General features: G+C 40.8%; 1 protein-coding gene across 2 annotated transcripts in view; it reads left to right on the top strand.

Annotated features, from left to right (window-relative positions):
* The window catches only part of stxbp6 (syntaxin binding protein 6 (amisyn)), a 188,510-nt gene that overhangs the window by 120,680 nt on the left and 54,160 nt on the right, over positions 1–13,670 (top strand). For both annotated transcript variants that reach the window (XM_080203169.1, XM_080203168.1), the window contains exon 3: positions 11,165–11,295. In XM_080203169.1, the coding sequence (XP_080059295.1) occupies positions 11,165–11,295 (131 nt within the window). The remainder of the gene's footprint in view (positions 1–11,164; positions 11,296–13,670) is intronic.

Here is a 13,670-nt window from a genome sequence, read left to right as displayed (position 1 = left end):
AAAGCTTTTATATTTTACTTTTGGCTGGACAAATTGCAGTTGGGGACAGGACTCTGGGGAGTGAACATCCCTTAACTCTAAGGAGAAGCTGGACCGAACAAGGAGTTGCAAAGATGCAAACTTCTTGAAGAAAAGGTCCAGATAACCAAGCAATTGGAACAGAAAAAATGTCTTAAGACCTGAAGTTAAGAGAACATGAACCAAGGTATTGTTCAGAAGAATTCAAGGAACAGTAAACAAATTGTGATTTGAGTTGGAGACAATTGCAGTAACCAAATTTAGTGGGACAGCAGACTTCAGAGGTAAATGAAACATTTGATCCCTTTTTCCTAGAATCTGGGAATCAAGAGTTCAAGCATTTGTAAACAGTTTGTACAGCAGTCAACACAAATCCTAAAGGAGCAATGTAAATTCTGGACTGAATTCTTTGTTAAATGTGGAGCAGAAGTTTTGTTTAGAAGTGTAATTTGTAAAACATTGACTAGAGTTTGGAATGCAAATAGCTAACAGAAAGCATTATTGCGAACAAAGCTTTTGAGGTATGTTTCTGGAGTGGAGTTTGCAAACTCTCACATGCCAATCACCTGGAGCGGATTCTGAGGGGAATCCACAGACGCTAACTTGGGTTTAGAGCAGAGTGTGTGCATTTAACCACAGTCTGTATGCTCAAAAAGGACTTGTGTTAATGAGATTGTTGTAGCTTCAGATGTACTTTGTAATCTGTGTTAATAAAATCTGTGTATTTGAATTAAGGGGGGAGTTGAGGGTATTGTATAATAATCCAACATTTCATGTGATTTTTTTTTCTCATTAAAATTAATTAGTGATCTTGTGACTCTGTTCCTCCATGTTTTAGAACAAGAAAATAGTCTTTGAGCCAGGGTTTCAATCTGGGATCTGCCTGTCCAATTCTTCCACCCACTTCTTCCCTTCTGCTTTGAAGTTTACTTTTTTGAAAAACTCGTTTTGTATATTTGATTAACAAAGTAAATTCTTTCAAGACTATTTCAACCAACCACAGATGTGTTTTGTTGCAGGGATTTCTTTTCTCTGTGACAGTACCTCCACTGGGATACGTCAAAGACTTATAATGTCAACAACTTTTTAATTGCTTGACGAAAATGCCAGACTCGACAATTAAACCAGCTGCAAAACACTTTATTTTGCCATATTGTAAATAGCAGTAGGAAGATAACCTAGACATGATTCAATCCTTCAGGGCTATTTGTGATGACTCCAGTTTGTCAGTAAATCACAACAGGGAGGGTAGGTCAAGATAAAGGATAAATTCCTTGCAAAATCTGACTTCTCATTCATCTTTGCCATGCCTGTTGTTTCTTTTAGTCCCAGGCACTAGATAGAACTAGTTGCTAAATGTGAGATCTAGAACTACCTTGAGGTATGCATGGTTCTTATCATTGACGTTTTCTGTTTTGCCAGAGTTCAGTAGGAATGCTGAAACCTGTGGGTATGAGCGAGAAAATACAATTGGCTTTAGATCAACTCTTTGAATCTACAAAATATAAATTGAAAGTGCTAAACACTTGGCGAAACGGGGATTAATTGGAACTGGAACTTCTGATGTTTGAGGAGCTCAATGTACGGATCATAAGAACAGAAGAAATAAGAGCAGGAATAGACCATAAATACACCATTCAACATGATTTTGGCTGATCTTGGGCTTCAGTTCCATTGTGCCACCTGCTCCCTATGTGCCTTGACTCCCTGTGAAACCAATAATCTGTCATTCCCAGTCTTAAATGTATTTGCTGATGGAGCATCCACAACCCTTTGAGATACAGAATTCCAAAGATTCACTTTGAGTGAAGTAATTTTTCCTAAATGATCAACCCTTTATCCTGAGAAGTTGTCACTGTGTTTTAGATTCCCCAAACAGGGGAAGTGATCTTTCAGCATCCAACCTATCAAGCCCTTTCAATATTTTGTAGGTTTCAATGAGGTTTCTTTTCATTTTCCAGAAAGTCGTCATGGACTGCTGGCAGTATCTAAGAAAGCCAGCAATGCTGGAAATCTTTGGATTGGGGACACCCTGATCTCCAATTTAAATTCTGAGATCTCAACAACAGAATTTCTGTTATTAGCATCTTGAGATTTAGCGGCCATTAGAGGATTTGGGTCTGCTGTCAATGGGACATTTAGATAGCAACCTTACTGTATTTGGGACAACATGTTTGAACGAAATGTCAAAAAGTAGAATTGAGTAACGATTAATTAGTGGAGAGTGGGGAATGCTAAGAATGAAGAGTTTCTGGATCATGTTGTCCAGAATGTCATCAACAATAGGTATAAGTTCAGGATATAAGAATAGCATGGAAAGGAGAGAAGTGAGTTTCCAGTAACTGGGGGAGTAGAGTGAAGACTAGACAGATACAAGGAACTCCCTGATTACAGGGCATGTCCAAAGTACTCATTGCAGAATTTGCTGCCCCATCATGCGGTGGAGTCTGAATCATTAAATGACTTCAAGAAAGGGATAGATATATTTCAGGTAAATGGATATGGGGAACAGATGGGGAGGTGAATTTGAAGCTGGGGAGCTATCAGCCATGATCAGATTGAATGGTGGAGCAGGCTTGAAGAGCTGAATTGCCTACTTTTGTTCTTAATTCCTATGTTCCTAAGGAATTAAGCACTGGCTTGTAAAGCCAGACCTCGTTTGGTAGTCTCAGGATTGTTTCCATGACTGCTGACTGAACAGATTAAGGAGAATCTAATTAGGAACATTAGCATTGATGCTAGAGGGAAACATTTATAATCTTGGAGCTTTGGAGTGAGTTATACAACTAGGAAGGATAATACTGAATGCATATCACCAACAATTTCCTCAGAGAAGGTAAACCAGGCATCGGTGATGAATTAAACTAAGATGGAAACGGCTGGAAAAAGGTTAGATTTGGGAATAGAAGGGAAAAGCAGAATTATTTGAAATAGAAGGTTTAGCTGAAATATTTTTCAAGGAAGTACTTTTCATGTGAAAGAGATGGAGAACAGGAAATGAGTCATTGTGAAAGAAACACCATTGTGGACATCAGGTTATTAAACGAGAGAACCAGGAGCAAAAAAGAACCAATGTTCCAAAAAATTGGACATGCGATTTTGAACTACATAATGTGAATGCACAAAGCGTTGAAATGCAAACTGAAGGATTCAAAGCATTAATAACTGTAAGGGATACAATTAGTATCTGTCAACAAAGATATAGGGCAGAATCTATTGGCTGTTTACGCTCAGTTGTTGCTGCAAATGAGGTCGGAGAATTTGGCACTCAACCAAATCTCAGTTCACTGCAGCAGGACCAGAGAACTCCGTCGCTGTGAACAGCCGGAAAGTTTCGGACCTAGTTTACATTTTGACTGGACTGGAAATGTAATATTCGTGATTATAACATTTACAGGAGCTAGGAGGAAGATGGGATGGCACAATTTTTGAAGGATTATGTCACAACACTAGAATAAGACAGACCAAATGAATAGTGATAAGAAATAGTACAATTCTTGGTGAATATTACTGGCCACCAGTCAGTGCAGATGGGGTAACGATGGGCATCTGCAAACAGCTCATGGGCACTGCAAGAGCAACATGGTATTTAATTATCTGAACACAGGCTAGAATAAATCAATCCATGCAGTCAGAGTGGGTGGGTACACCTTTTAGATGAATCCAGGACTGATTCTTAAATCAGTTACTGCTCCAATCAGGAAGAATTATTTGACTTAGTTTTGGTAAACTAAGAGCAAACAACCTTGGTGAGTCGATAGCAGAACAAATAGAAAATAACAACCACAACACAGATGGGTTCGACATAAAAATAGGAAAGGTTTGAAGTGTCAGCAGGGAAGGATCTGGATTGGAAAAGGTAGCGATCAGTATGATATAGGGAGGTCTGGCTTGATTTAACCGGGCAATAAAGTTGGCAAACAGGATGATAAAGCAGTAGTTTACAATCCCGAACTGAGATAGATGGAGGACAAAATACTGTAAGTATATTTCTTTAAAGAAAAATGAGTATAGCAAAGAATTTTGTAGGTAGTAAGATTTAAACCTTATCAACCTTAAGGGACATATAAGAAAATTAAGTCAAACAATATTGATAATAAACGTAAGGAATATAATGCACTGAGTTCCAAAGGGAGGTTAACAGTGCCATGAGAGAATGTGTAACAAGTCTAGAAAAGGAAATAGTGAGGGCTTTTAGAAGCATATAAAAAGTAAAAGAATAGGGTTTTTTCACTCAAGTGAAATGGAAAATATAACTGTAATAGAGCTATGAGGCATTTTGCATTGTTTAATTGATTCAGCCAGCTGGAAAGGAATGGATTAATTTAAAGGAAATAAAAAGTAATAGTGCTTGAGATAGATAAGTTCCTGGGTGTTGTTTGTATGCAAATCCAAAGAGATGGCAACTTTTCAATGTCAACTTTGAAACATTTGCAGTGGGATTGGAGAAGGTGTATTAAGTCACTTAAACCATAAAATGCACAAGAAGATCAACTAGAAATACATTTAACTACCTTTATAGCTATACACATTATCATTAAATTTGCCCAGTTCCAGACTCCCTAGTTTCCTAACTTCAGTGCTCAACCTCCCCAAACAACATCCCATAGGTTTTAAAAATATAAGCAGAATAGTTACCGTACCAGATATCTATATCTTTTGGGGTTGCTTCCGACTTGCTGGCTTCTGAAACAGGTTTTCTCCAGGTACAGCATGTTGAGAGTTGATGCAGCTTCCTGCTATGGGCTGAGTTCATTGAGACGTATAAGATGATGAATGGGATGGATAGGATAGAGGTGGAGAGACTCTTCCCGCTCAAAAAAGACAGTAGGACTAGGGGGCACAGCCTCAAGATAAAAGGGGGGCGGTTTAGAACGGAGTTGAGGAGGAACTTCTTCACTCAAAGGGTGGTGAATCTCTGGAATTCTCTGCCCGTTGAAGTGGTGGAGGCTGCCTCGCTAAATATTTTTAAGACGCGGGTTGATGGGTTTTTGATAGGAGAGGGGATTAAGGGTTATGGGGAGAGGGCGGGAAAGTGGAACTGAGCAGCGACAGATCAGCCACGATCTTATTGAATGGCGGGGCAGGCTCGAAGGGCTGGATGGCCTACTCCTGCTCCTATTTCTTATGTTCTTATGAGTTCTCAAACAGCTCACTTGCATAGAGTGCACTTGCCTCAATGTATTGTTTTACCCTCTTGATCTTCCCTGATGTGAAATAACCTTCTCAGAAGTCTGTCTTAATGACCTTCAATTCGTGACTTCACCTTTTAGAGTTTAATTGTGAAATTCATTCCCCACCTTCTTGTTTGAACTTTTAACATCTTAAACTTTTGACATTCTATCCTTGTTACCAACTTGCCCTAGATAAACATCTGTTTATAATGTTGCTAGACTTCTAAAAACATCAAAACACTATTGCACCAAAACAGCTAATCTACCTCTGCTACAGTTTCCATGTTTAAATAGTTTTTTTAAAAACAGGTAATCACCAGAATACATTCCCAGTTTCTGGATTTCCATGCTTTTCATTTTATCACAAGTTCCAGACATTTAAGAGAGGACGTAATTGTGTTGGAAGCAGCTCAGAGATAGTTTACTCAACTAATTCATGGGATGAAAGATTTGACAGGTTGAGCCTGTAGCCATTGAAGTTTTGAAGAGAGGGAGGTGATCTTGTCGATACGTAAGATTCAGAGGGAACCTGACATGCTGGATGCTGAAAGGACGCTTTCCCTGGTGGGAAGGTGAAGAACTGGGGGAGACAGTTTGCAACAACAAGAAATGAGAGCTTTTTCCCTGAGGGTTGTCCATCTATGGAATTCCTTACTCCAGAATGTGGTGGGGACAGGTCATTGAATATTTTTGAGGCTCAGACAGATTCTTGATTAAGAAGGGAGTCAAAAGTTATCGGGGGGGCAGTGGGTGGGGGGGTGCGGCAGAAGAGTGGAATCAAGGCCACAATCAGATTAGCCGTGTTTTTATCAAATAAATGTGAGGCTCGAGGGGCCAAATGGCTGGGCTTTTGCTTCTAATTTGTACGTTTGTGTTAAAAGGTCAGTTATAGTGCAAGAGTCTTCTGAATATTACCTCAGTTCAAAATGTGTATCTTAAACACAGATATATATATATATATATATATATATATATACAGATCTATTCAGTGATTACCATTTTGGTCTAAATCTAATTCACTCTTTAGCTTTTTTTAGAAATTTATTTCCAAGCTTGAAGGTAAATGCTGAATACCTGCCACTGATTGTCACAAAGGAACACGATAGGAACATTAATAATTGTTGGAAGATGTGCTAGTGACATCTCAAAGCAGTAAAATGGGAATTTTACCAAGGCCCAATGACACAGTAACTTCAAATGGTAATTACCATTATGCAAAAAAGCCAGAATTAAACAGCGATACTGAATGGATAAAACAGTCTCCGGATGCAGCTGACATGTCACATGGTCCTCTGAAATTTGAGAATCCAGCATAGGAATGTGAATCATTTAATTATAGCTCTGCTGAAAATATCTGGCATGCTAATTTACCTTAATAAAAATATAATATTTAGCAATTTGCCTCCTACAGTGACTGGAATACACATACTAAACCTTAAAATCTATTTTACTGCCTTATTGGGAGTACAGGAAAGAGATAGAGAATCTGGTGAACTGATGCGATGACAATAATCTCTCCCTCAGTATCAGTAAAATGAAGGAGATGGCCATCAACTTCAGGAAGCGTGGTGGAAGATATGCCCCTGTTTGCATCAATGGGGATGAAGTAGAAATGGTTGACAGTTTCAAGTTTCTAGGTGTCTAGATCACCAGCAACCTGTCCTGATCCCTCCACGCTGATGTTGTAGTTAAGAAAGCCCACCGATACCTTTACTTTCTCAAGAGGCAAAAGAAATTTGGCGTGTCTGCTACAACTGTCCACCAATATACTGTATACTAATACATGTGGCAAAAATTGCATCAAAATTTAACTACGCTATGCATTGAACTTGTTTTATTTCCTAATTTTACTTTTCCTTATTTTCTGTAGTTCATTCTGTTGCTTTCCTACTGTGTTTCCTATTCAGTACAAAACGTTGAATGTTGTATTATAGTGTAGTATAATTTAAGAAAGCCTGTTGAATTATCACTTGAAGAAATATATCAAATTCAGGCCATACGAGTGGAAACAACAGAGCAAAATGCTGCAGATGCTGGAAATCTGAAATAAATTCAAGTGCTGGAAATATTCAACATGTCTGACAGTATCTGTGGAGAGAGAAACAGAGTTAGACCTTTCATCAAAATGTAGCATAGCTCAGTTTCAAAGCAAATACAGTTGTTTTTAATGCTAGAGTTTTCATTCCTGCAATATTCTTAAAATGGTAAAGGTCCCATCTCATGTCAGGGGCTAAAGCTGGGATCAGGACTTAATGTCAGAATTGCAGTAAAGGCTTGTATTCGGCATAGTTGTACCTTTTTAATAGTGTCATGTTGCAAGTCAGTTTACAAAGGTGGAAAATAATTGATTGCTGGAAAATGGAGAAACACTCAGATTACAAAGGCAAGATTGAAGATATAGGCTTTGAGCTGACCTTGGAAAGGAGAGAGGTCACAAGGTGAAGGGCTTGAAGTAGAATGTTTTGGCACTGGGTGCTGAACAGTTGAAGGTCCTGCAGCCAAAAGTAAGACAGAAGATGTTTGTGCTTCATTGAGAATCAACAGTTTAAGAGCTTTACATGTGAAGAGGATGATATGGTTGTGATGACAGCAAAACTGTTGGTGTTCACTGTCATTTGGAGGAGGTGATGGTCAAGTGGTATTATCACTGGACTATTAATCCAGAAATTCAGCTATGTTCTGGGGACCCAGGTTCAAATCCTGCCAAGGCAGATGGTGGAATTTGAATTCAGTAAAAAGTATCTGGAATTAAGAATCTACTGATGGCAATGAAACCATTGTCATATGTCTGGAAAAACCCATCTGGTTCACTAATGTCCCTTTAGACAAGGAAATCTGCCACCCTCACCTGGTCTGGCCAACAAGTGACTCAAGCCACAGGAATATTGACTCTCAACTGCTCTCGGGCAATTAGGGATGGACAATAAATGCTGGCCAGCAACACCCCTGTTCCATCAATGAATAAAAAGAACCTGTGAAACTGATAGTAGTTTATGGCATTTGCATATGTATTTAAACACAGGAATCCAATGGTTGCTGCTAGTGATTCCTTGCTCCTCCACAGAGTGCACAGTTGCAATCTGTGCAAATTACTTGATCTGATGTGAACTCCCACTTTTTACACTTTTAACCTCACAGAGAAAACTCATTACTATATAAACCGTGGTATAACTGGGTTTGTAATGATACAGTTTGCCATAATCGCGAATGAACAATCTCTCTGGTCTTGAAAAGTGACTCTTAGTAGCAGAATGTCAATTTTCTTTATTCAGTTTAAAAAAATGCATAGATTTTTAGGCTTTGTTTTTAATTTGCTGTTTTGCAGCTTCTTCCTGAATCACGTGTAAATCTCAACCTTTTATTAAGACGATTGAAAAGTGAAGGCTGATCAGTAGTTTTTAGTTCCTGGTATGCTATGTTTGAGAATTCTTCAGTGTGGTTGATTACTCAGAATCCCTGCTGTGCAGAAGGAGGGCATTTGGCCCATCGAGTCTGCACTGGCAACAATCCCACCAGGCCTTATCCCCATCATCCCACATATTCACCCTGCTAATCCCTCTAACCTACGCATCCCAGGACACTAAGAGGCAATTTGGCATGGCCAATCAACCTAACTCCCACATCTTTGAACTGTGGGAGGTAACTGGAGTACCCAGAGGAAACCCACGCAGACATGGGGAGAACGTACAAACTCTGCACAGACAGTGGGAATCGAACCTGTGTCTCTGGAGCTGAGAATTTGTAATTGAACTTGCTTGATGATGTAACTGGTGCTAGACGCTGAAAATCCCCCATAATTGACATGGAATGAAATTAATACTGGAAAAGGTGAACCCATGTCTGCTAGATTTCGCTGTAATTTGCGACTGACTTAAGAACCTTGAAATCAATATGCAGAGGAGCAAAACCAATGAATATTGGTTAGCATGATGAAATAAAAGGATGAGGATTTAGTGCACGCAAAGAAGCAGAATTGGACTTTTGAATGAATCTCGCGTATCTTCACGCCCGTACTTGAAGTCAAACTCGGACAGCCAGCAAGGGGACTACTAGACCAAGCTAATCCCTGAAAGTTGGGAATCAAGTAGATAAGGTTGTCAAGAAGGCGTACGGTGTCTTGGCGTTTATTGGTAGGGGGATTGAATTTAGGAGTCGCAGTGTAATGTTGCAACTGTACACTACTCTAGTGCGGCCGCACTTGGAGTACTGTGTGCAGTTCTGGTCCCCGCATTACAAGAAGGATGTGGAGGCGTTGGAGAGGGTGCAGAGGAGGTTTACTAGGATGTTGCCTGGTATGGTGGGGAGGTCCTATGAGGAGAGACTGAGGGATTTAGGGTTGTTTTCGTTGGAAAGAAGGCGGCTAAGAGGGGATCTTATTGAAACATATAAGATGATTAGAGGTTTAGATAGGGTGGATAGTGATAGCCTTTTTCCTCGGATGGAGAAAGCTAGCACGAGGGGGCATGGCTTTAAATTAAGGGGGGGTAGCTACAGGACGGATGTCAGGGGTAGGTTCTTTACCCAGCGGGTGGTGAGGGATTGGAATGCCCTGCCTGCTGCAGTTGTAAATGCGTCTAGTTTGGGGGCGTTTAAGAGATCTCTGGATAGGTTTATGGACGAAAAGGGATTGGTATAGGCTAGTGGGTCATTGTTTTTGTAACTGGTCGGCGCAACATCGTGGGCCGAAGGGCCTGTTCTGCGCTGTAATGTTCTATGTTCTATGTAGACCAAGCTAAGTAGAGGTGACAGAGGCATGACTCCAGGCTTCAAGGGGAGAGGCAGGTAATGCTTACAGAGTTAGTTTGTCAATTGTCTTGATAAGAATATTAGGTTCAAATAGAACATTGAGGTTGCACACTGATGGATGGAATCTGAGGAACTGCGGAAGTAAGGTCCAAGTCATTCATCAAGGTTCAGGGAACCAAACACGGAGGTGACTGGAGAAGGTTCTGGTCTGGTGGGGTAATTAGAGCACAGCACTTCGGGGAGAGAGAGAGAGAGAGGGAGGGATTGATCAGGGGAGGGTATAATGGGGGGAGGGAGTCACAGAATCCTAGAAGCCCTACAGTGCAGAAAGAGGCCATCCAGCCTATCGAGTCTGCACCAGCCACAATCCCACCCAGGTCCTACCCCTATATCCCTACATATTTACCCACTAATCCATCTAACCTATGCATCTCGGGACACAAAGGGGCAATTTTAGCATAGCCAATCAAGTCAAATCAGGGTAATTATTTTGTTCTTGCTAATGTTGAATTGAAGGAACTCATTTTCAACAAGAGAATTTTATCAGATGAGCAGTCAGGTGTGGAGGCTTATAGCAGAGTGACAATACCCCAACCACTGACCAGAAGCTCTGGGTTCGAGTCCAATGCCAGGACCTGTTGACCGTGAAAGGGAGCATTCAGTGTGGTTCAACAGGCTGATAATCAGCTCAGGAATCCTTCCAAAACTTCCTGCCTATTCCACAGAAGGTAAAAACAGTATGGGTATGAAGAGAGAAAGAGAGCACAGTCAGAGCACCATGCTGATGGAGGAGTCTGTACTGCAGACAGGTCAACCTGGGTGTCGTCAGCATAACGTTGGAATTGACCTTATGCCTACAAGAAAATTAAGGATGTCAAGGATGGAGACTTGGGTGAAGTTGATGTAATTGTATAAGGGTGAAACAAAAAACTGGAGAACGGTTTTATTTGGATTGTGCTACAGAAGTGGATCACACAGGAAAAGGCTAGGCATTAACTTGTTAAACTCTGTAAAGACGCGTAAGAATAAAAGATCTCATTCTGCCTGGAGTCCATGAATGAAGGATGGGTGATAAAGGAGTTATGTGCTGACATATCACTGAAAAATAATTTATTTACCGTGATGTAGTGCAGTCAAAAGTGTTACTAGCTCAGTATGGACAAGTGAACTGAAAATCTTTGAATTCCTATCAGGACATGAGTGACTTGTATTTTTCTTTATTGCAGTGACCAATAAGAAGCCAGCACTGGTTTCCATTACCAAGGTCAAACAGTTTGAAGGGTCGTCATCATTCGTGAAAAGATCACAGTGGATGCTTGAGCAGCTTCGACAGGTGAACGGTATCGACCCCAACAGGGTGAGTCTGTACAGAAGCTAATCACAGTAAGAAGTCTCACAACACCAGGTTAATGTCCAACAGGTTTATTTGGTTGCATAAGTCTCTAGCTTTCAGAGCGCTGCTCTTTCTGAAGCTAATAATACAGAGAGGTGCATTCAAATCTTAACACAAAACTGGTATTTCAAAAAATGTCATGTTTGACAATATTTATAGTCTGCATATGAAAGCAAGTTGTAATGTATATTGCTTTTCATTCAATGAATAATGTTATATCTTGAGTATAAATCATAACCCTTATAACCACAACAAATCTTCCAACAGAAGTTCTTAACTTTCTAAGATTTATTGCCCACACTGAGCATGGTAAGCAATGGAAATATAAAAAGATTGATTATGATGCAGTACTCCTTCCGCTTACCTGTATCTTCACAGATGTACACAGATTTTTAAGGATAACGTGAGTTAGAAAATATATCTTACACTGTTTAAAGCACCGTTGACCTTGGTTGGAATTTCTGGTCTCTGGGCGGGCACAACTAGAAAGTTACACCCGTGGTATCACTATTGGACAGATTGATTTGATCAACCAGGTAAGAACTGTGGCTACTAAAACAGCTCAGATATTGAAAGTTCTACAATGAGTAACTTGTCTCCTGTCTCCCCAAAGCTTGTCCACTATCTACACGGCACAAGTCAGGAGTGTGACAGAGTATTCTCCAATTCCCAAATGATTGCAATTCCAACAGCCTTCAAGCTGTTCAGGGCAAAGCAGCTCTTTGATTGCACCACATTCATGACCATAGATACTCACTCCCTGCACTGCTGGTATACAATAGCAGCAATGTTCACTGTCTGCAAGATGGACTGCAGCAACCTGAAATTCCTTTCACAACATCACAGAATCCCTGCACTACAGAAGGAGGCCGATCAGCCCATCAAGCTTGCACCGACAGCAATCCCACCCTATCCCCATAACCCCACATATTTACCCGGCCAATCTCCCCAAAACTAGGGTTAATTTAGCATGGCCAATCAACCTGATCCGCCCATCTTTGGATTATGGGAGGAAACCGGAGCACCCGGAGGAAACCCACGCAGACATGGAGAGAATGTGCAAACTCTACATAGACAGTGACCCAAGCTGGGAATCAAACCCAGGTCTCTGGCGTTGTGAGGCAGCAGTGCTGACCACTGTGCCACCATGCAGCCACAAACATCTCATAGTCCATACAACCAACCGGAAAAATAAAGGGAGCGATGCATGGGAACACTACCTGCAACTTCCCCTCCGAACTATTCAGGTTAGATACCCAGCTTGGGTCACGGTCTGTGCTGAGATCTGCACATTCTCCCCATGTCAGCATGGGTTTCCTCTGGGTGCTCCAGTTTCCTCCCACAGTCCAAAAGATGTGCTGTTAGGTGCATTGGCCGTGCTAAATTCACCCAGTGTACCCAAACAGACGCTGGAATGTGGTGACTAGAAGATTTTCACAGTAGCTTCACTGCAGTGTTAATGTAAGCCTACTTGTGATTCCAATAAATGAACTTTAAACTTTTAAACCACAAAGCATCCCGACTTCAAACTAAATTACTATTCCTTCACTTTCACTTGGTCAAAATCCTAGAACCCTAACAGCACAGTGGGTGTACCTACACCACCCTGATTGAAAATGCTGGCCTCACGCCCTGGAAAAGATACCCTAAGGTTGCATGACAAACTGAGAACTGTGGAACAGAAGCCAGTGTTATGTGGCAGTGACCAAATACCTTGAATTTGCTTATTAAAGTAAGTAGTGGTTGTAGCTTCCTGACAGCAGTTAAATAGAGTGACTGGAACTTTGTACTTGGAAGCACTACAGCTTAAAAAAAAGGAAATATGCATGATTATACATGAAAATTACACAACAACTGAAGTATACATTTAAAGTCAGAAACAACAAATTGAAAATACCTTCTGGACCCCTATTCAACCAGAGATGAAAGCGGACAAACTGAAATGTAGTGATAATTGACAGTCAAAGATTTTAGTAAAAATTCCCAGCAGAAGCCTGACTTCATAGCAACAGTGGAATTCATAATTATGGTAAAGCCATTCCAATTCCTCTGCTAAGTAGAGAATGAGGGTCAGCCCCAGTTACTTCATCCTGACAAAGTGAAACGGCTTGGCATTATTTCAGACCAAACATCCCGCAATATAATCTGTCATTTTTTCAACGCTCAATATAGCACATGTGGCCAGATGTGTCTGTCACAGCCCAACGTGTCTGGGAAGCCGCTGACGCCTCCTGCATTGCTCAGATCCATCTTTAGACCCTTAAGACTCTACTAAGCAATGCTCATAACCCTTAAACCCCAAAATCAAAACCTCCTCTCCAACGCAATGTTGCTGGAAC

Source organism: Carcharhinus amblyrhynchos, chromosome 14, assembly GCF_965287045.1.
Source record: "Carcharhinus amblyrhynchos chromosome 14, sCarAmb.v2.hapA, whole genome shotgun sequence".
Lineage (NCBI taxonomy): Eukaryota > Metazoa > Chordata > Chondrichthyes > Carcharhiniformes > Carcharhinidae > Carcharhinus > Carcharhinus amblyrhynchos.
Note: the sequence above shows the minus strand (reverse complement) of the source record. Positions and strands in the feature narration are given on the sequence as shown.